The sequence below is a fragment of the Ambystoma mexicanum genome, chromosome 3q (assembly GCF_040938575.1).
Source record: "Ambystoma mexicanum isolate Mex_15411 chromosome 3q, UKY_AmexF1_1, whole genome shotgun sequence".
Lineage (NCBI taxonomy): Eukaryota > Metazoa > Chordata > Amphibia > Caudata > Ambystomatidae > Ambystoma > Ambystoma mexicanum.
In genome coordinates this window covers 1,284,920,059-1,284,941,635 of record NC_090926.1, presented here as the reverse complement: position 1 = coordinate 1,284,941,635, position 21,577 = coordinate 1,284,920,059, and the positions used below count along the sequence as shown (strand labels likewise).

The following is a 21,577-nucleotide window of genomic DNA, read 5'->3' as shown; positions in this document are numbered from 1 at the left end:
ATTGCCTCTTTCCCCATGGCTGGTAAAGTGGCGCAAGATGCTTGTGTTTCAGAAAGTTCACCATTTCGGTCGAGACAAATTGAACGCCATTGTGTGAGATTATTTCTCCAGCACATCCTTTTCTCCTGAAAACCCTTGTGAGTGCTTTTAATATTTATCCGGTCGTTATTTCTTCCAGCAACTGTGACAAGACCATTATGTGTCATGCATTTTACGCAAGTGCAAACAATGAAGATTCCCCCTGCTAATAGCGCAGGGAGCTCTTGATTCTATTAAAGACAAGGAGGCGAGCATTATGCTTCATCTTCTTATTTATTTGCTCTCCAGCAGTTTCAACAAAATCAAACAAAAAGTCCATCTTTCTGATGGCTCAAAACATTTTTTTTTTTTTTTTTTTCAAAACTTCATTTCAAAACTCCATTTCCCATCATCCTAGGCCCTGAACCCCGTGTCCTGGTCACGTGACCTAGTCCTTCCTCTTCCTGTAAACCTCCTCTTCTTTGACTGCGATGCAACTGATAACGTAAACATCTCCTGAACTAACACTCGATCCTGGAGGTCTCTGAACTGTAGAACTGTGGAACGAATCTCTCGCCTCGGAACTGCGATCTCGATCCATGTTTCTTGAGTTCACTCAGCCGTTCTTCTGGTCCTCTCCTAAGATGGAAACAACAGAACATGTTAGGGCGGCGGATACACACCCTATTCTTGGGAAAATTGAATTTGTTATACACTCCGTACATGTCTGCACGTAATCACATCATTTCATATCATTCTCCCGTGTATCTCGGGTGGGAAATTAATGCTCGCCTCCTTGTCTTTAATAGAATCAAGAGCTCCCTGCGCTATTAGCAGGGGGAATCTTCATTCTATGTCAAGACGGAGGCGAGCATTATGCTTGTTCAAAGCTTCTTACCATAGCTTCTGCTAGTGTATTAATTGGCTTAAAATAAAACGTCCTAAACGTGTTATCACTCGCCCAATCGGCTGCTTTCAAAATATCTTGCAATGTCGCCCCTTGACGGATTGCTCTGGATGCCCCTGCTCCACGCACGGAATGGGCTCCAAACCTCGTCATGTCAATCCCTGCTAGGCTCATGACTTCTCTAACCCATCTCGCTATAGTGGCTGTTGCTACGCCCTTATGAGGTTTCCTGCGCGCTATTAGCAATTGCGTTGTCCCCGACGGTCTCAGCTCCGCCGTCTTATTTATATATTCTCTAATGCATGAGGCTACGCACCATTTAGGATGATCTTGCATGTATGGATACGTTATTGATGAGGAGTCTGTTTTTGTCCTCCTGGCCAGATGAAAGGTCACACCGTCTGGCCCGTATACTATTCTGTCTACCTCCAATGCCCTGACGTCTGCAACTCTCCTGCATGAGATCATGCATAGAAGCATTGCTAATTTCTCTGATAGTCTTCCTAACGATAGGTATCTATTACTGGGCCAGTCGGCTAATAAACGAAGCACGACTGTCACGTCCCATAGCGATTTGTATCTCGGCTGCGGTGGCTTCCTGTATTTTATCCCTTTCAGGAGTCTAATTACTGCCACGTTCTCCCCCACTGGGACTCCTTCGATAGGCAAATGGCCTGTAGATATCGCGGATCTATATACCCCTATCGTGCGGTAGGCTTTACCGTCCTGCAGAAGTTCCGCTAGGAAGTTCACGATCTCTACTAGAGGGGCAGAAACGGGATGAAAACCTCTTGACTTGCACCATCTAGCCCATCTGCCCCAAGCTGCATTGTAGCTCCTTCTAGTCGAGGGAGCCCATGATTCTGCGATGAGGCTCGCAGCTTGTGCTGAAATTCCCGGGAGATTCCAACGTCTCCTGCTATCTTGCACGCCATTAGCGGCATCTTCCCCTTCACTCTCAGAGGGTGATACGATCCAATTGGGTCCGTGAGGAGGCCTTCCTCTTGCGGCAACACTCGCGGGTGGTCCGCCATTAGTTCCATCAAGGCGGGAAACCAGACCTGAGATTTCCATATCGGAACTACTATGATCAGAATCACTCCTTCCTTGCGTACCTTCGCTAGCACTCTGCTTATCATTATGAAAGGAGGAAAAGCATATAGCGTTTGCCCTCTCCAGTCTTGCAGAAAGGCGTCCGTCCCCGCTGCTGCTGGGTCCGGTCTCCAGCTGAAAAACTTGCTCATCTGCGCGTTCAGTCTGGAGGCAAACAGATCTGCGTGAAACGGTCCCCAGAGCTTCTCTATCCGCTGAAAAGTCGCTCTGTGTAGTCTCCAGTCGCTGGAGTCTGTGAGATGTCTGGAGTTCCAGTCCGCCACTACGTTCTGGGCGCCTGGTAGATATTCTGCCGTAACTGCCGTGCCCGACTCCAGACAGGAGTGCCAGAAGTCCTTGGCTATCTCCGCTAACAATCTGGACTTCGTCCCACCTAAATGATTTATGTACTTGACTGCTGAGATGTTGTCCATCTTCAGCAGTATGCATGAATTCACCTTGTCCTTGGTGAAAGCCTTGATAGCAAAAGAGCCGGCCAGAAGCTCCAGGCAGTTTATGTGTAGGTTGAGTTCCTCCGAGCTCCATCTGCCTCCCGTTTGGAGTTCTCCGCAACGGGCACCCCAGCCTGCCCTGCTGGCGTCCGATTCTATTATCATGTCCGGGCGGTCGCCGAAAATGGCTCTGCCGTTCCACGCCTCCATGTTCTGGAGCCACCACTCTAGCTCTGTTCGGGCTTCTTGGTCTAGCTGCACTAGCTGGTGATAGCCGAGCCCTTGCTGGAGGTGTCTTATTTTCAACCTCTGGAGCGCTCGGTAATGTAGGGGCCCTGGGAATATCGCTTGAATCGACGATGCGAGCAAGCCCACTATCCTTGCGATTGTTCGCAGAGATGCGGTCGGACTGGCGAGGCAGGTTCTTATTTCTCTCCGGATATCCCGAATCTTCCTGCTCGGCAGCTCCAGGGTCGCCGACCTGGTATCTATTATGAAGCCTAGGAACTCTATCCTCCTGGCTGGTATAGTTTCGGATTTCTCTTTGTTCACGAGAAAACCTAGAGACGTCAGTAGGTTCGCAACCCATCTGGTCTGATACTGCAGCGCCTCTTCGCTGCTCGCCATTATTAGGATATCGTCTAGGTATACGATGATCCGAATACCCTTCTCCCTGATTGCTGCTGCTACTGGTCTCATCAGTTTCGTGAATGCCCAGGGAGCGGACGCTAGTCCGAACGGCATCGTGGCAAACTGCCATAACTGCCCGTCCCAGTCGAAAGCTAGAAAAGGTCGGTATTCTCGATCCACTGGGACCGTAAGATAGGCGTCCTTCAGGTCTATTCTTGTGAGCCAGTCGCCCTGTCGGAGCGTGTCTCTGAGTTGGTGAGTCCCTTCCATCTTGAAGTGGTTGTAAACTACCCACTCGTTCAGGCCCTTCAGATTTATTACCGGCCTCGCTTTCTCTTTCCTGTGTACCAGGAACATATTGCTTATAAATTTCGGAGCTACGCACGGTTCGATGGCTCGTTTCTCTGCTAAACTCTGGAGTTCTGTTCGCAGCCGGTCTGCTTCTGCTCGCGCTGCTACTATCGGATTGGGGTTTTTGTACTGGATTGGGATCTGTGTAAATTGAATGTGCAGGCCCTTGACTGACTGAAGCACCCAAGCGTCGCAGGAAAGCGCGCGCCAGTTCTCCCAGTACTTCGCTGTCCTCCCCCCTACCGCAGGATAAGCGGATGGTCTCACCTGTGGGAACGTATTGTCCTCTTCCCTGTCCTCTGCCTCGCCTTCCTCTGGGGAAGCGGCCTCTGGGTTGGAAGAAGGTGTCTGGCTTCTTATCTTCCCAGTATTGCGCTCTGTTCGATTGAGGCCTTCTGGCTGTCTGATAGCGACCGGTCGCTCGGCCTCTGTAGCGGCCGGTCCCTCCAAAAACCCTTCCGGGGAAGATCTTCCTAATGGAGGCTTGCGCTTTCTCTAATGAGGTGTAGGTTCCTACGAATCTCCCCATCTCTTTTCCGAAAGTCTCGCCGAACAGAAGTCCCTGCGCGGCCTCTCCTGCCTCGTAGGAGGATAGATCTCCTAATTTTTGGTCTATCTTCAATAGGAGTCCCCTTCTGCGCTCCGAGGAAATGGCGCAGTTCGCGTTGCCTAACAGGCAAACGGCTCTTTGGGCCCAGTTCGCTAGCACCTCCGGGTCGATCTCCTCTCCTGTATCTTTCGCTCGCTCTGCCAGGTCCATGATCTTGGCCAGAGGGCCTGCCAGATCCAGGACCTTCTCCTGGCAACTCCTCCAGGAGCGATCGATCCCCTTCCTAGGGTCTCTGTTCGATTTCGCTACGAACGCTAGCATCTTTGGATCTAACTCCGGCGCTTCTGCTACCTTCCCTGGGAGTTCTGGTCTGGGGCATTCTGCCCTCATTCTTTGCCTCACTTCCTTATCTAAGGCCTTGCGCAGTCTCTGCGTCATGTATCGTGCCACCCTCGGAGACGGCACCCATTCTGACGATCTCGGGTTTCTAATCTCCTCGGGCTGGAACATATCTGAGGTTTCCTCCTCTAAATGATTCAGCTTTCTCAGTCTCTTTTTCGGAGGCGTTAAGCTCCCTTCGTCTCCGTGTTTATCTTCGTCCTCCTGCGAGGACGTCGGAGATTCTATGGTCTCCTCCTCTTGAGGGAACTCCTCTCCTGTATCTCCCATATTATCGTCCCCTGGGTAGGGGGTCATGAGGCTCGGCACCTCCGACTTGGCCATAAATGCTTCTCTGAGCCTATTGAAAGCGTCGGATGCCTCCGGGGCCTTAGGATTCGCCCCTTCCAATTGGCCCGGGGGGTCAGAAGAGTTTGCGCTCTTCCGGGCCTTCGTACACCCCTGTGGGCTCTCCGGCATGGCCCTGGTGGACGTGCTTGTCGACGGTATGGTGCTTATGTCCTTCTGGCTTAGGAATGTCTCGATTGTTAGCAGGCGGTCCTGCAGGGGTTTGACTCCTATAGCCACTGCCTCGATGAGTGAATTACCTAGCACGTCCTTGAAGCTCTGAGCCAGATCTTCCGATTGCGTGGCTTCCTGCTCCTCTTCACTCCACTCAAACTCGGCCATGATACGTGCTGGTAGGTGCCTGATAATACCTGATCGGTGTAAGGGCACGTCCACTTCTCACTCTTTTTCCTGAGGCTGCACCTGGCTGCGAAGCAGCTCTTTCAACTTTCAGCTGAAGCACTGAGTCTACAATTCGCTCTCGAGGCGTTCTCTGGTAACAGTATTGATATCACTCTGCGTGCCGATTTCTTCGGCTAAGCTCCGCCCCCGCGGGTGGGGGATGGGGAGGAGGGTTAACTTTCTCGCTCTTCACGAGGGTGGGGGACCCGCGTCCTCGCTGTCGGCGCGAGTGCGAGCCCCGGCCTCGCTGACCCCTGGAGTGCTGATAGTGCAGCACGGGGTCTAAAACAAACTAAAGTAACGGATTTTCGAATCCTGGCTATGCTGCGCGATCCCTACGCGCTGCTCTGGTGATTGGACATGAGAAACGCAATCTATTATCACTATAATCGGTAACCCCACACAAAAACTGGCGGAAAAGCGCAGCTAAGTGAAAAGGGTACTTATCTCTTGGAGAGCAGGAAAAGAAGAGGAGGTTTACAGGAAGAGGAAGGACTAGGTCACGTGACCAGGACACGGGGTTCAGGGCCTAGGATGATGGGAAATGGAGTTTTGAAATGAAGTTTTGAAAAAAAAAAAAAAAAAATGTTTTGAGCCATCAGAAAGATGGACTTTTTGTTTGATTTTGTTGAAACTGCTGGAGAGCAAATAAATAAGAAGATGAAGCATAATGCTCGCCTCCGTCTTGACATAGAATGTCCCAGTGAGGTGCTCGGTCCCTCAAGGTGAATCGCCAAAATATGTGCGACAGGGCCCCCTTCAGGTTTATTTTGCCTGTGGGCAGTAGGGCGGCCCATTGCATGCTTGGGGCACCTTTTCAGGCCTAGATTGCCATCCCTCCAATGTACCTGACAGGCCCACCTTTTTGCGCCCGCAACAAATGCCTGATGACCAATATCTTGGCATCTCCTGGAGGTGATACCAAGAGTTAGAAAACCACTGCGTCTACACTGTATACTTAATAAGGATCCTAGTGCCACCTCTGGCATTTGCACTTCGTTTGCCATTTAACTCGTCATTGCCTTTCTTTTTGACATCTTTGCCCTCTTGACCGATCAGCGACATAAATCCTATATTTGTCAGCTGCTCACCTACCTATTCTCTTTATCCCTTGCAAGGACCTCCTCTCCTTAGAGGTGGTTGTAGCTAGTCGACCGTCTTGGACCTAGCAGACCTCTCTTAAGCCTGAATGATAGACCCCATCTGCATTGGAACGAGGTCAATGGAGACCCATTGTGTAGCAGTAAGCATGTTCACGCCCCCCCCCCCCGCCCCCCCCTGCCGGTCTGAGAGCAAGGTAATGCAAAAGCAACCTGGTGGAGCTACTCCATTTGCATCTGTCACATGACCTATTGAGTATGACATTCCTGCCTCTTCCATATTGGCCTGTTTTAGAGATCTGAACTCTCTGGGCCCAATGGAGGTTTCACCCAATCTAAGCTCTTCCTTCGGTGGTTGTTTTTACTCTTAGCTACTAGCTTAATGATTCCCATTTCCCCCAAAGAAGTCGGATGGCAAACTCCCATTTCCCCATAGAAGTCGGATGGCAGACACTGCTCAAAACAATGTCACCTAATGGTTTCTTTAGCCTTTCAAAGTCAATTGGGTGACATCTGTCTTTCCTTGGCCCTTCTATTCTAGCTCAGCTTTTTAAGTGCTGCCTGTACTGGAAAGCTCCTTACAGGAACCTCCCCCTCCCGCACTCGGGTTGGTGTAAGAGCCAGTTGAGGTAGGTAACCTGATATCCAGCTCTTTTGATTTTCCTGTGTTTCTTGCCCAGGCTATAAACTTGTTTTACCTGTCCCTTCAAATACCTACCATCCTGGCTCCTCCCCTTTACTACCCTCTTCAATGTACCGTAATTCTCCTAGTAACCTAACTCCATTCCTGTGAGCAAACGCTCCCTCAAATTTCATAGTGTTTGGACCACAACACCAGCTTCCACCACTCCCAACTTGAAGGGTCTCCCTCTCATCTGCCCTCGAATGCAGGCTTTCAGGAACCTGTCCCAATGAAAAGTCGAAAGTGAGACAGCTACCGTATGGGTATCCCTTGCACGTGTCATGCTCTGTGCTCTGTGTTCCGGTATAGGCATATGTCAACCAATTTCCTTATCAAACCGAACACCACAGGACGAGAGGCAGATTGTTGTTCAACAGGAAACACACCCTTTTTCTGCTCCATTTCCTAGTCCAGAATATTCTGGCTATCCTAATGAGGAAAACATCCAGAGCCATAATATTCCTTGCTCTACCTTTCTTGTGCTGTGATGTGTGCTAGTGTTGAGCGCACCACTCAACTCCCAAGATGACCCCATTACCGAACCGGTAAATCATTGTATATTTGCAACTTCGCGCTGAAGACCTAGGGTGTTTTCTATATGCAAACCCCTTGGAAGTCTTGCAAGAAAGATCTCCAAATGTCTTTTTTGAGAGCAGCCATGAGCCTGATGTAGGGGTACATCTGAGTGACCCATGGCATCGCCATTGCAAACCTCAATTTACCCAACAGCTGTAGGGCCTTTTATCTTTCGACAGAGTGACCTTGTTTTCTGCTATTACTCCTAACTTATCCTTTGATAATCTGCTGACTCCGCTGTCAATCTCGATGGCCAGAAATGTCAACACTTCAGCCGGCTCCTAGGTTTTCTCAGGTATTAAGGGAACTACAGGAGCATTGCCTCTTGAAATTACTCCAGGGCAGTAGCACAGTCCTGAAAACCTTTTTTTCTGCTTACAAAGAGGAAGTCATTGAGATAATGCACTAAACCCCCTCTTTGTTCCCTTTTTGATGTGGTCCATTCCAAGAGTGAGGTAACAGCTTCAAAAAGGGTACACAACCCATTAGCAGGCAGCAATCAAAGTATTCTTGTCCCTGCTATTGGAAACCCAGCAAGTGGAAGCTTTCTTGGTAGACCAGTAGAAGGTGGGAAGCAGACTCGATAACCGTGGCTGACAATGACGTTTTGCCCAGTCCACAAACAAAGTTCACTGCCTGGTCAAACGTTGCATAGGAAACCACGCAGTATTCAGGATCCAACCAATCATTGACCGAGTCACCCTAGGCGTATGAAAGGTGGTGAATCCAACAATATTTCCATTGCTCCTTCTTTGGGGAATACCCAGCGGGAAAATGATCAAGTTCTCTAACTGTAGTAAGGCAAAGGGACCCACTGCCCTTCCCGGTTCCTTCTACTTCAGATTTTTAGCAATAACCACCTCCAGCAGCTGTTCCACCGGTCAGAGGCCCTTCACATGGCATGCTGAAGCCATCTTTAAAGGTTTTATGCAGTAAAGCCCTCTCACACGAAAATAAATAAATAAATAAAATAAACAACCAAACAATCCTTGGTGCAGCATGTGGGTAATCATCCTTTACTTCCGTGTCCTAAAATAATGGCCTATACTGGTGCTTGTCCCTTGGCACACTGTTGCGGGATGGTTGGTCTCGCACTTCACATATTCATGGGAACATGTACATTTCCCATCCCAGTGGCAAGATCCACTATTGTATAGGAGTCATCACTGAGGTTGCCTCTGACTGAGAGGCCCCTGATGTTACTGTTAGACACTCCTACTCCCGGTGTGTGACTATACTTTTTGCCCATGGGTGACATGGCAATGTCCCTTGTTACACCGTTCCAGCTTCCGTAGTTTAGCTTTGTCGACCCAGTCCTTGCTGCTAGCCATGTCCTCGCCACCCATGTATTCAACCCATCCTTCCGTGTCCTCCTGATCTAACATTATCTCAGGCACATATTAAGTTGACTTACACCGCGCACCGTTCCCATTAGCATGGTCTCCAGGCGCTTGCATGGTTCTGTAAGAAAGTGGGTTGGGTAGGTTAGTTAGGGAAGGGGGGGGGGATAGAGGTTGTGCTTATCTTTTGGTGCGTATAGAACCAGGAGAAACTGGCATCTGTGTGAGTCTGCTTTCTAGGTCTGTTTGGATTGTGCGCATTGGGGTTATTGTGTCCGGGAAGGCAACGTCCAGTGACTGGGATGTTTGTGGCAGTTCGTTTTTATGTGTGTTGTGTTTGTGTGTGGTGAGAATGATCTGTTTAATGGTGTGAGCATAGTGGTTAGTACGGTGCGTTTGTTTGATGGCTGGTTCAAGAAGCCATACTGTTATTGGATTATCTTGGGTCCACAGTGTTATTGCTTACAGCACCCTTTTTATGCTAGTCTCTGTCAGTTGATTAGCCAGCTTTTCAGACGTTTACTGAAGGTGAGGTGATCTTCTGTCATTCTTATCTGCTTCAGGATTGAATTCCGTAGATTGGCAATAAGATGTGAGAATGTGGTTCCTCTGTATTTCCTTTTTCATATTGTTTCGATTTGGAGGTCGTTGTTTGATCTTAGGTTTCTTCTTGGGTGGTAGCAGTTGATTTTGGCTTGGGGGAATTTGTCTCCTTGTCCATGTAGTGATTTGTGGGCTATGCAGAGTGCTTTGAGGTTAATGCCTTTTTTTCCTGGCAGTCAGTGTAGGCTTCTGAGGGCTGGTGTGATGTCTCTTCTGTTTAGTCTCAGGAGTATCCTTAATGCAGTGTTTTGGATGCGTTTTTCACTGTTCTGGCATTCCAAGGCAGAGGCTGTTCACATAGTCGATTCTTGATAATACTAGGGTGAGGATTGCAAGGGTTCTGTGTGGGAAGGAGAGGTAGGGGAGGATCCCTCTAAGTGGTCACAGAAGGTAGAATCATTTCTTTGCTGTAGCGTTGACTTGTGGTTCTAGTGAGATTCTGTTGTCCATGAGTATTCTCAGATTTCTTATAACGGCTGATGCTTCCGTTTGGGTTCCCATGCCAGGTGGCTAGTTCAGTCGTGTGTGTTGCATTATCTTCTGGGGGTGAGATCATTATTTCTATTTTGGTCCGGTTTAGCTTCAGGTTGTTGATTATCATCCAGCTGTATGTGTTAGTGAGGTAATTGTTGAGGGTGTTGTTTGGGTCTTGGGTTGAGGCTATCTTGACGATGAGTTGGGTATCATCAGCATAGTTGTAATCGATCAGTTCGTGGTTTTGAATGATTTCAATTAAGGGGGATGGATATATGGTGAAAAGGAGTGGGGGTAGGCTAGAGTTTTATGGTACGCCACAGGAGATGTTTCTGGTGTTAGAGGTAAAGGCAGTAGGTATGTTTGTTTCTTTTTCTAATTTCTTTTTATCGTGCAATAGCCAACATTTGACTTTTAAAACTTCCAAAGTAATGCATAAAAAAGATAAAACAGAATCACTTCAATCAATTTACTGACTCCATTAGCTGGATAATTCAATTAAAAAAAGAAAAACTATATCATAAACACTAAAATAGGGTAGGGAAAAGAAGGTATAAACAAAAACAGCCAAAGAAAGCATATTTCAAGAGAAGGGAGCTATTAGGTCTCCAAAATTCTGCATTTTGCAAGAACACATCCATTGGACAGACAAATAGGAAAAGGAAAAACACTGGCTCCTACCTACAGGCCTCCGATTGTCATTCACTTCCTTCTCTCCACATCGGATCTCAATCACTAATCACATGAAGTTCCCTTAAGGCTCTGACGAGTTCCATTGAGAGACCAGACTCCTGACCTGAGGATAATCTGCCCCAGAATTCGTTGGTGTTTAGCCAGGTAACATGATGGACAAACCTACCAAATCTTCTAACCCTCATACTCATGTACCAGAGCAATTAGATAGTAAGTGTTTAGACGTCTGAATATCGTTGTTATGACACTTATCACTATTTGGTACTGTTTTCCCTTCGCTATCTAGTGAGCAAAATATCTAGAGTCTGGAGTAGGTTTAAGCGGAATCTTAGGAGAGATAATAAAAGACAAAGATCAGTTTCTTTTTATTTTTTATTTATAACATAAGTCGGAACCATAGACAGTCGCTTGTCAACTACTGTAAAGGAGGCAGATCTCTTTGCCCTCCTCATACTGTCTATGGTATCTATCCAATCACGCTGTTTCATCTTTTCTTTCACCCTATCCGGATTGTTGAGGAGGAGGTCAGTATCACAGTCCGATCTCGCTAACATTTCAGAGCATCTCTGCTGGAATTTGGACAGAAAACCATTTTTAACAAGTTGCATGTCTCGAGCAAGTTCTTCGAATAGTGAGTTCTTGGGAGAGTCTAAGACTGATCTGTACAGTGGTACGTTCTTTCTGTTCAGTTAGTGAGGAAAGCTCTTAGCCATTGTAGAGCAGAGTTACACCGCATTTCTCCAGTCTCTCTATTAGTGTTGTGTGTGTGTGATTGTGTCGAACGCAGCTCATATGTGATGGCAGATTGTGTACTGTTGTCTGCCTTTATTTTTAGGTTGTCCTGTATGGATAGAAGTGCGGATTCTGTTCCTCTCATCGTTCTGAAGCTGACTTGTGAGTGGATGAGTATTCTACTCTACGTGATTGAGTAGGATTTTTTATACATGGTTCTCCAATAGTTTCTATGTGTATGGTAGATTGGATATAGGTCTGTAGTTGGCAGGCTCTTCTGCGCTACCTGTTTTGTTTTTTAGGAGCAGCTTAATGTAAGCCGATTTTAAAGATTTTGGAACTATTCTTGTGTTTTGGCATATGCTCCATTTGAGACCTAACTCCCTATCGTAATGTCTTCCATTATGGTATTCCTGTACTTCCAGAGAGTGGAACCTTGCTCTGTAAACATTTTCGTAACTACACTGAAAAATAAGGAAACGGCTTTGGTCTATTTGTCAATTGTTTTCTCTGCTTTAAACTGTTTTTCCTCTTCTTTGCTAATGGTGATATCGGACCCTGCAGCGTCAAGGCGACAACATGGAAAGTGTCATCGATGTCATAGAATTCTGTGGCCCAAGTGGGTTCTTTGACTTACTTAGGGCAAGTGCCACGTCTGCGTGTGGAATGATCCAAGAACATCAGGGCTATTATTACCAACTTCTTCATTCTGGGCTGACTCGCCTTGCCCCACTGTTAGGGGGAATTCTCTCTTTAGGCTGAATTTCCTAACCTAGTGAGTCCCCCAGCAGCTTTGCTGGATTTCTGGAGTTTTTTTTCTCCTGCCAAGAGTGAGACTCTTTTTCTCCCACTCTTGGACATGATTTATGGTGTTCCTTTGACTGTTAATGTGTTTTATGGGCTATGGGGTCCTTTACTCCATAGGGTCTCATGTGTTTTTATTATGTGTGTTACACAGCACCCTCCGTGCAGTAACACAGGGGTGTCATTGTGACCCACCCCCCCCACCATAGACTCCATACCCTGGGACTGACTACTGTCTCCCAGGGCATGTACAGTCACCATTGGCTTTACTAGTCCCAAATTATTAACAGAAACCAGTAAAAACCATCATATTGTGGACGTAGTGGTCGGGGCAATTCGATTGCCCCGAGGTCTGTTAGTCGAGGGGGCACGTCTCCGTCCCTCCTGATCGAGTTTTGGCTGGTGGCAGTGGATACTACTTTTTATATTCGACCGCAAATATTTCCCTATGGGATTTTCCCATTGTTCGAGGCTACCAACTTTAATTATTTAATTCTCATAGCCCTGAACATACTGCCGGTTTATTTAATTAATATTAATTCGCCGGTTGGTATTTTTTGCCAGGACTCGATTCTAAAATGGCGTTTGTGTTCGCTTCTGTGACTCCAACCCAAGTCGAGCCCTTTGTTCCACTTTTTGGCGGGCTTCTCCACAGAAGCCTCCAAAAGTGGTGCCACTCTGTCTGGGTACCACAGGGGGTGTAGGAGGGGTTTTAGGCACCCTGGACTGAGTTACCTCGGTAACTCAAGTCGCACTCTTGTGTGATTCACCACTTAGCATGTTTGATTGACAGCTAGGCTGAGTGAATGGGGGTATGCTGCATAAAAGCAGGGCTTTGGGGACTGGAACTTCAGAAGTCGCCACAGGACCTGAGAATCCGATGAGGGAGAAGCTGAGCCGACCTACCACGACGACACCACCGGGGGAGCCCTGCAGAACCGGCTCACCACTTCCTGATGACAGAGAAGATCTCCCGGCTGGAGAGGCTTCTTCCCCTGACTGGTGTGCACAACCAGTTTACCTTCTTCTCTTCGCACCCCAGACTGGTCTGTGGTCGAATTGCCCGTGCCAAGCACCCCGGCAGCCGGATAGCCATTTACCACTGGACCACGAACCAACGGACCACTCCTTGTACCTGAGAAACTCCATGGCTGGTTTCTTCCCTGGCAGTGCAATGGACTCCTGTTTTCCTCCCCGACCAGATCCTCTCTTCCCCCGGACGAAGCACTGCCTTGCATCCGCTGTCAGGAACAACTGCCCCCGCTGGAGTATTCTCACCACTTTAACCCTTTAAGTGCCAAGGACGAGGTATCTCGTCCTTGGAAGTGCACACGCAGTGCCAAGGACGAGATAGCTCGTCCTTTTTGGCACCTTGTTTTGAGCGATCCCTGCAAAGCAGGGATCGCTCAAAACTGTAATCCAACCCCCGGGCTATGTGAGGGGGAGGTCCCCCCTCACTGCCCGGGGGTTGGATTTCCTTCAGTTACACGCCGACGTGCGTGACGCACGTCGGCGTGAAACTGAAAGCAATTCCACCGCAGCAGCCATTTTCGGCTGCTGCGTTGGAGAGAGAAGGTGAGTGCCCTTCTTGTTCCGCCTCGATCTCCGGCTGTATTTCAAGCCGGAGATCGAGGTGGGTATCGTTGGAAAGGGGAGATCTTCCCCTTTCCAACGGTACCCATTGTGTGGCTTTGCTGCCCGCGGATCGGGCGCAGGGCGCCTCGATCCGCGGGCAGCAACGTCACGGATCAAAGACGATCCTTTTGTGACGCGTGGGGGAGGGGGAGCTGCTTACTAGGTAGGGGGGTGGCCCTCAACCCCCCCCACCCCAAATGGAGGGCCCCACCTCATGCAACCCTCCCTGGGGGCAGATATCTGCTCCTAGGAAGGGGCATCTGACCCCAGGGAGGGATGCATGAGGTGAGGCCCCCCCTATCTGCGCCCAGGGAGGGTTGCATGAGGTGGGGCCCTCCATTTGGGGTGGGGGGGGTTGAGGGCCACCCCCCGTTGCGGTACATCATGCGCTGCCAATTTAGGGTGGCCCTCAGCCCCCCCCCTAAAAAGCAGCCTGTGAATTTGCATTTTGTTTTTTGTTTACCCAACTTTGCTTGGTGCAGATGGCCACATTAGTGTGGCTATCTGCCCCCAGGGTGCCCAAACCCTACTGCCCCATCTATTGGGGGTCCTGCCCCACCTTTTGGGGTGGCCCTCTCCCCCCTCACCCCAAATGGAGGTGGGGTGTACATCACGCAGCCGTTTGGAGGAGGCCCAGGGAGGCCTGCATGAGGTGTGTCCCCCAGCCATTTGGGGTGAGGGGGGAGAGGGCCCCCAAAAATGGTGGGACAGGCCCCCCCCAGTGGGTGGGGCAGTAAGGTTTGGGCACCCCGGCGCCACATTGCCACACCAATGTGACCCTCTGGACCAAGGGGAGTTGGGTTACCAAAGGAAAAAAATGAAAATGGTGGAACGCTTTTTAGGGGGGGCGGTGGGGCACCCCAAAGGGTCAGGGAATTTTCTAATGGGATGGGGCGTTGACCCCCTCCCCCCCACCCGCAATGGAGTGGGTGCCAAGTCATGCAGCCCTTCCTGGGACCAGATATCTGCTCCTAGGAACGGACGCCTGAGCCCAGGGAGGAGTGCAGGACAACCCCCCCCCCCTATCTGCCCCCGGGGAGGGCTACATTTTGCTGGTGTGACCGTAGGTAACACATGTTCTTTGTTTTGTTTACAGCTTTTTCTACCCGAGCAGCTGCAACGTTATGTGAGTACTGTTTTTTATTATTCTATGGTTAGGGCCCACTGTCAGTGGGGTGGGTGAGACTGGGGCTGGATTGTTGGTGGTGTGGGTGGGAATGGCCCGTCTGGGCAGATCACCTCCAACTGTCCTGGAGTTGCGGCTGGGCTGCATTACAGCTTTTCCCTTCGGGGAGGTATTGGCACACTGCCGAGACTCCTTGGTGGGGAGAAGCTGTAACGCAGGGCAGCCAGGGCTCCAGCAAAGTCGGCGGTAATATCCCTGGCCTTGGGCACCCTTCTCCCATGTGGGTCTTTGCTGGTGGTTCTGGGTATTACATTCTGGGCCGATTTGCGTAAGTCAGACCTCTGTGGATTCCCACGGGTGTCCTCTTTTGGGAAATGCATGGGGTTCCCTGTTTCCCTTGCTGGCTGCGACACCCTAGGGCCAAATCTGTAGGTTGCCCACATGAACAAAATGGGCAGTGGCAAATGGCTTGGGGTTCCCAGTCGGTTACCCTTTTCCTTTTGCGCCCCCGGTAGGTGCACCCACACATGTGAGGTACCGTTTTCATCGGGACACGTGTGGGGACACGGGAAGGTAGGCCACGTGTTGTTGGCGGTGTGTTTCGGTGGGTGGCCAGAGCGAAATGTCTGAGAATTGTCTTCATTTCCGGCCAATTTCAGAGACATTTCCCTGTGTCCACTCACCGAAACACGTCGCCAACAGCAGATGTCATACCTTCTTGTGTTCCCACAGGTGTCCCGACGAAAAAGGTACCTCGCATGTGTGGGTGCACCTACCGGGGGCGCAAAAGGAAAAGGGTAACCCGCTGGTAACCCCAAGCCTTTCGCCACAGCACAATTTGTTCATGTGGGCAACCTACAGATTTGGGCCTAAGGTGTCCAAGCCGGCAAGGAAAACGGGGAACCCCATGCATTTCCCAAAAGAGGACACCCGTGGGAAAGCACAGAGGTCTGATTTGCGCGAAGCGGGCCAGAATTTATTACCCAGAACCCCAGACAAAGTGAACATTGTGTTTTTTCCCCACCAAATATCACACTTTGTCGGGGATTGTGGCTAATAAAAACTGGGGCAATTTGCGCAAGGCAGACCTCTGTGGATTCCCACGGGTGTCCTCTTTTGGGAAATGCATGGGGTTCCCTGTTTCCCTTGCTGGCTGCGACACCCTAGGCCCAAATCTGTAGGTTGCCCACATGAACAAAATGGGCAGTGGTGAATGGCTTGGGGTTCCCAGTCGGTTACCCTTTTCCTTTTGCGCCCCCGGCAGGTGCACCCACACATGTGAGGTACCGTTTTCATCGGGACACCTGTGGGAACGCGGGACGGTAGGCCATGTGTTGTGGGGGGCGTGTTTCGATGGGTGCGGCGAGCGAAATGTGCGGAAAAAGCGTTTTTTCCCCCACATTTCCGACTTTGCAGGGCTGTCTGGGTAAAAAAATCTGGGGCGATGGGCGCAAATCACACCTCTGCGGATTCCCACGGGTGTCCTCTTTTCGAAAATGCATGGGGTTCCCTGTTTTCCTCGGTGGCTTGGACACCCGAGGCCCATATCTGTAAGTTGCGCCGGTCGGCAGAATGTCGGAGATTTCCCTCTGACAACAGACTTGGGGTTACTTGTGTTTTAGGCTTTCCCCTTGGCGGCCAGGTAGGTGCACCCACACATGTGAGGTACCGTTTTCATCGGGACACCTGTGGGAACGCGGGACGGTAGGCCATGTGTTGTGGGGGGCGTGTTTCGATGGGTGCGGCGAGCGAAATGTGCGGAAAAGCGTTTTTTTCCCCACATTTCCGACTTTGCAGGGCTGTCTGGGTAAAAAAATCTGGGGCGATGGGCGCAAATCACACCTCTGCGGATTCCCACGGGTGTCCTCTTTTCGAAAATGCATGGGGTTCCCTGTTTTCCTCGGTGGCTTGGACACCCGAGGCCCATATCTGTAAGTTGCGCCGGTCGGCAGAATGTCGGAGATTTCCCTCTGACAACAGACTTGGGGTTACTTGTGTTTTAGGCTTTCCCCTTGGCGGCCAGGTAGGTGCACCCACACATGTGAGGTACCGTTTTCATCGGGACACCTGTGGGAACGCGGGACGGTAGGCCATGTGTTGTGGGGGGCGCGTTTCGATGGGTGCGGCGAGCGAAATGTGCGGAAAAAGCGTTTTTTTCCCCACATTTCCGACTTTGCAGGGCTGTCTGGGTAAAAAAATCTGGGGCGATGGGCGCAAATAGAGCCTCTGCGGATTCCCACGGGTGTCCTCTTTTCGAAAATGCATGGGGTTCCCTGTTTTCCTCGGTGGCTTGGACACCCGAGGCCCATATCTGTAAGTTGCGCCGGTCGGCAGAATGTCGGAGATTTCCGTCTGACAACAGACTTGGGGTTACTTGTGTTTTAGGCTTTCCCCTTGGCGGCCAGGTAGGTGCACCCACACATGTGAGGTACCGTTTTCATCGGGACACCTGTGGGAACGCGGGACGGTAGGCCATGTGTTGTGGGGGGCGTGTTTAGATGGGTGCGGCGAGCGAAATGTGCGGAAAAAGCGTTTTTTTCCCCACATTTCCGACTTTGCAGGGCTGTCTGGGTAAAAAAATTTGGGGCGATGGGCGCAAATCACACCTCTGCGGATTCCCACGGGTGTCCTCTTTTCGAAAATGCATGGGGTTCCCTGTTTTCCTCGGTGGCTTGGACACCCGAGGCCCATATCTGTAAGTTGCGCCGGTCGGCAGAATGTCTGAGATTTCCCTCTGACAACAGACTTGGGGTTACTTGTGTTTTAGGCTTTCCCCTTGGCGGCCAGGTAGGTGCACCCACACATGTGAGGTACCGTTTTCATCGGGACACCTGTGGGAACGCGGGACGGTAGGCCATGTGTTGTGGGGGGCGTGTTTCGATGGGTGCGGTGAGCGAAATGTGCGGAAAAAGCGTTTTTTTCCCCACATTTCCGACTTTGCAGGGCTGTCTGGGTAAAAAAATCTGGGGCGATGGGCGCAAATCACACCTCTGCGGATTCCCACGGGTGTCCTCTTTTCGAAAATGCATGGGGTTCCCTGTTTTCCTCGGTGGCTTGGACACCCGAGGCCCATATCTGTAAGTTGCGCCGGTCGGCAGAATGTCTGAGATTTCCCTCTGACAACAGACTTGGGGTTACTTGTGTTTTAGGCTTTCCCCTTGGCGGCCAGGTAGGTGCACCCACACATGTGAGGTACCGTTTTCATTGGGACACCTGTGGGAACGCGGGACGGTAGGCCATGTGTTGTGGGGGGCGTGTTTCGATGGGTGCGGCGAGCGAAATGTGCGGAAAAAGCGTTTTTTTCCCCACATTTCCGACTTTGCAGGGCTGTCTGGGTAAAAAAATCTGGGGCGATGGGCGCAAATCACACCTCTGCGGATTCCCACGGGTGTCCTCTTTTCGAAAATGCATGGGGTTCCCTGTTTTCCTCGGTGGCTTGGACACCCGAGGCCCATATCTGTAAGTTGCGCCGGTCGGCAGAATGGATAACAGACTTGGGGTTACTTGTGTTTTAGGCTTTCCCATTGGCGGCCAGGTAGGTGCACCCACACATGTGAGGTACCGTTTTCATCGGGACACCTGTGGGAAAACGGGACGGTAGGCCATGTGTTGTGGGGGGCGTGTTTCGATGGGTGCGGCGAGCGAAATGTGCGGAAAAAGCGTTTTTTTCCCCACATTTCCGTCTTTGCAGGGCTGTCTGGGTAAAAAAATCTGGGGCGATGGGCGCAAATCACACCTCTGCGGATTCCCACGGGTGTCCTCTTTTCGAAAATGCATGGGGTTCCCTGTTTTCCTCGGTGGCTTGGACACCCGAGGCCCATATCTGTAAGTTGCGCCGGTCGGCAGAATGTCGGAGATTTCCCTCTGACAACAGACTTGGGGTTACTTGTGTTTTAGGCTTTCCCCTTGGCGGCCAGGTAGGTGCACCCACACATGTGAGGTACCGTTTTCATCGGGACACCTGTGGGAACGCGGGACGGTAGGCCATGTGTTGTGGGGGGCGTGTTTCGATGGGTGCGGCGAGCGAAATGTGCGGAAAAAGCGTTTTTTTCCCCACATTTCCGACTTTGCAGGGCTGTCTGGGTAAAAAAATCTGGGGCGATGGGCGCAAATCACACCTCTGCGGATTCCCACGGGTGTCCTCTTTTCGAAAATGCATGGGGTTCCCTGTTTTCCTCGGTGGCTTGGACACCCGAGGCCCATATCTGTAAGTTGCGCCGGTCGGCAGAATGTCTGAGATTTCCCTCTGACAACAGACTTGGGGTTACTTGTGTTTTAGGCTTTCCCCTTGGCGGCCAGGTAGGTGCACCCACACATGTGAGGTACCGTTTTCATCGGGACACCTGTGGGAACGCGGGACGGTAGGCCATGTGTTGTGGGGGGCGTGTTTCGATGGGTGCGGCGAGCGAAATGTGCGGAAAAAGCGTTTTTTTTCCCCACATTTCCGACTTTGCAGGGCTGTCTGGGTAAAAAAATCTGGGGCGATGGGCGCAAATCACACCTCTGCGGATTCCCACGGGTGTCCTCTTTTCGAAAATGCATGGGGTTCCCCGTTTTCCTCGGTGGCTTGGACACCCGAGGCCCATATCTGTAAGTTGCGCCGGTCGGCAGAATGTCTGAGATTTCCCTCTGACAACAGACTTGGGGTTACTTGTGTTTTAGGCTTTCCCCTTGGCGGCCAGGTAGGTGCACCCACACATGTGAGGTACCGTTTTCATCGGGACACCTGTGGGAACGCGGGACGGTAGGCCATGTGTTGTGGTGGGCGTGTTTCGATGGGTGCGGTGAGCGAAATGTGCAGAAAAAGCGTTTTTTTCCCCACATTTCCGACTTTGCAGGGCTGTCTGGGTAAAAAAATCTGGGGCGATGGGCGCAAATCACACCTCTGCGGATTCCCACGGGTGTCCTCTTTTCGAAAATGCATGGGGTTCCCCGTTTTCCTCGGTGGCTTGGACACCCGAGGCCCATATCTGTAAGTTGCGCCGGTCGGCAGAATGTCTGAGATTTCCCTCTGACAACAGACTTGGGGTTACTTGTGTTTTAGGCTTTCCCCTTGGCGGCCAGGTAGGTGCACCCACACATGTGAGGTACCGTTTTCATCGGGACACCTGTGGGAACGCGGGACGGTAGGCCATGTGTTGTGGTGGGCGTGTTTCGATGGGTGCGGTGAGCGAAATGTGCAGAAAAAGCGTTTTTTTCCCCACATTTCCGACTTTGCAGGGCTGTCTGGGTAAAAAAATCTGGGGCGATGGGCGCAAATCACACCTCTGCGGATTCCCACGGGTGTCCTCTTTTCGAAAATGCATGGGGTTCCCTGTTTTCCTCGGTGGCTTGGACACCCGAGGCCCATATCTGTAAGTTACGCCGGTCGGCAGAATGTCTGAGATTTCCCTCTGACAACAGACTTGGGGTTACTTGTGTTTTAGGCTTTCCCCTTGGCGGCCAGGTTGGTGCACCCACACATGTGCGGTACCGTTTTCATCGGGACACCTGTGGGAACGCGGGACGGTAGGCCATGTGTTGTGGGGGGTGTGTTTCGATGGGTGCGGCGAGCGAAATGTGCGGAAAAAGCGTTTTTTTCCCCACATTTCCGACTTTGCAGGGCTGTCTGGGTAAAAAAATCTGGGGCGATGGGCGCAAATCACACCTCTGCGTATTCCCACGGGTGTCCTCTTTTCGAAAATGCATGGGGTTCCCTGTTTTCCTCGGTGGCTTGGACACCCGAGGCCCATATCTGTAAGTTGCGCCGGTCGGCAGAATGTCTGAGATTTCCCTCTGACAACAGACTTGGGGTTACTTGTGTTTTAGGCTTTCCCCTTGGCGGCCAGGTAGGTGCACCCACACATGTGAGGTACCGTTTTCATCGGGACACCTGTGGGAACGCGGGACGGTAGGCCATGTGTTGTGGGGGGCGCGTTTCGATGGGTGCGGCGAGCGAAATGTGCGGAAAAAGCGTTTTTTTCCCCACATTTCCGACTTTGCAGGGCTGTCTGGGTAAAAAAATCTGGGGCGATGGGCGCAAATCACACCTCTGCGGATTCCCACGGGTGTCCTCTTTTCGAAAATGCATGGGGTTCCCTGTTTTCCTCGGTGGCTTGGACACCTGAGGCCCATATCTGTAAGTTGCGCCGGTCGGCAGAATGTCTGAGATTTCCCTCTGACAACAGACTTGGGGTTACTTGTGTTTTAGGCTTTCCCCTTGGCGGCCAGGTAGGTGCACCCACACATGTGAGGTGCCGTTTTCATTGGGACACCTGTGGGAACGCGGGACGGTAGGCCATGTGTTGTGGGGGGCGTGTTTCGATGGGTGCGGCGAGCGAAATGTGCGGAAAAAGCGTTTTTTTCCCCACATTTCCGACTTTGCAGGGCTGTCTGGGTAAAAAAATCTGGGGCGATGGGCGCAAATCACACCTCTGCGGATTCCCACGGGTGTCCTCTTTTCGAAAATGCATGGGGTTCCCTGTTTTCCTCGGTGGCTTGGACACCCGAGGCCCATATCTGTAAGTTGCGCCGGTCGGCAGAATGGATAACAGACTTGGGGTTACTTGTGTTTTAGGCTTTCCCATTGGCGGCCAGGTAGGTGCACCCACACATGTGAGGTACCGTTTTCATCGGGACACCTGTGGGAACGCGGGACGGTAGGCCATGTGTTGTGGGGGGCGTGTTTCGATGGGTGCGGCGAGC

The 21,577-nt window shown here is 51.0% G+C and overlaps 1 protein-coding gene across 2 annotated transcripts in view; it reads right to left on the bottom strand.

Annotated features, from left to right (window-relative positions):
* Positions 1–293: 293 nt before the first annotated feature.
* The window catches only part of LOC138447885 (chromobox protein homolog 1-like), a 397,667-nt gene continuing 376,383 nt past the window's right edge, over positions 294–21,577 (bottom strand). For both annotated transcript variants that reach the window (XR_011259966.1, XM_069604371.1), the window contains exon 3: positions 294–657. Coding sequence is in view for 1 of the 2 variants with exons in the window: in XM_069604371.1 (XP_069460472.1) it covers positions 631–657 (27 nt within the window). In the remaining variant the exon portion in view is untranslated. The remainder of the gene's footprint in view (positions 658–21,577) is intronic.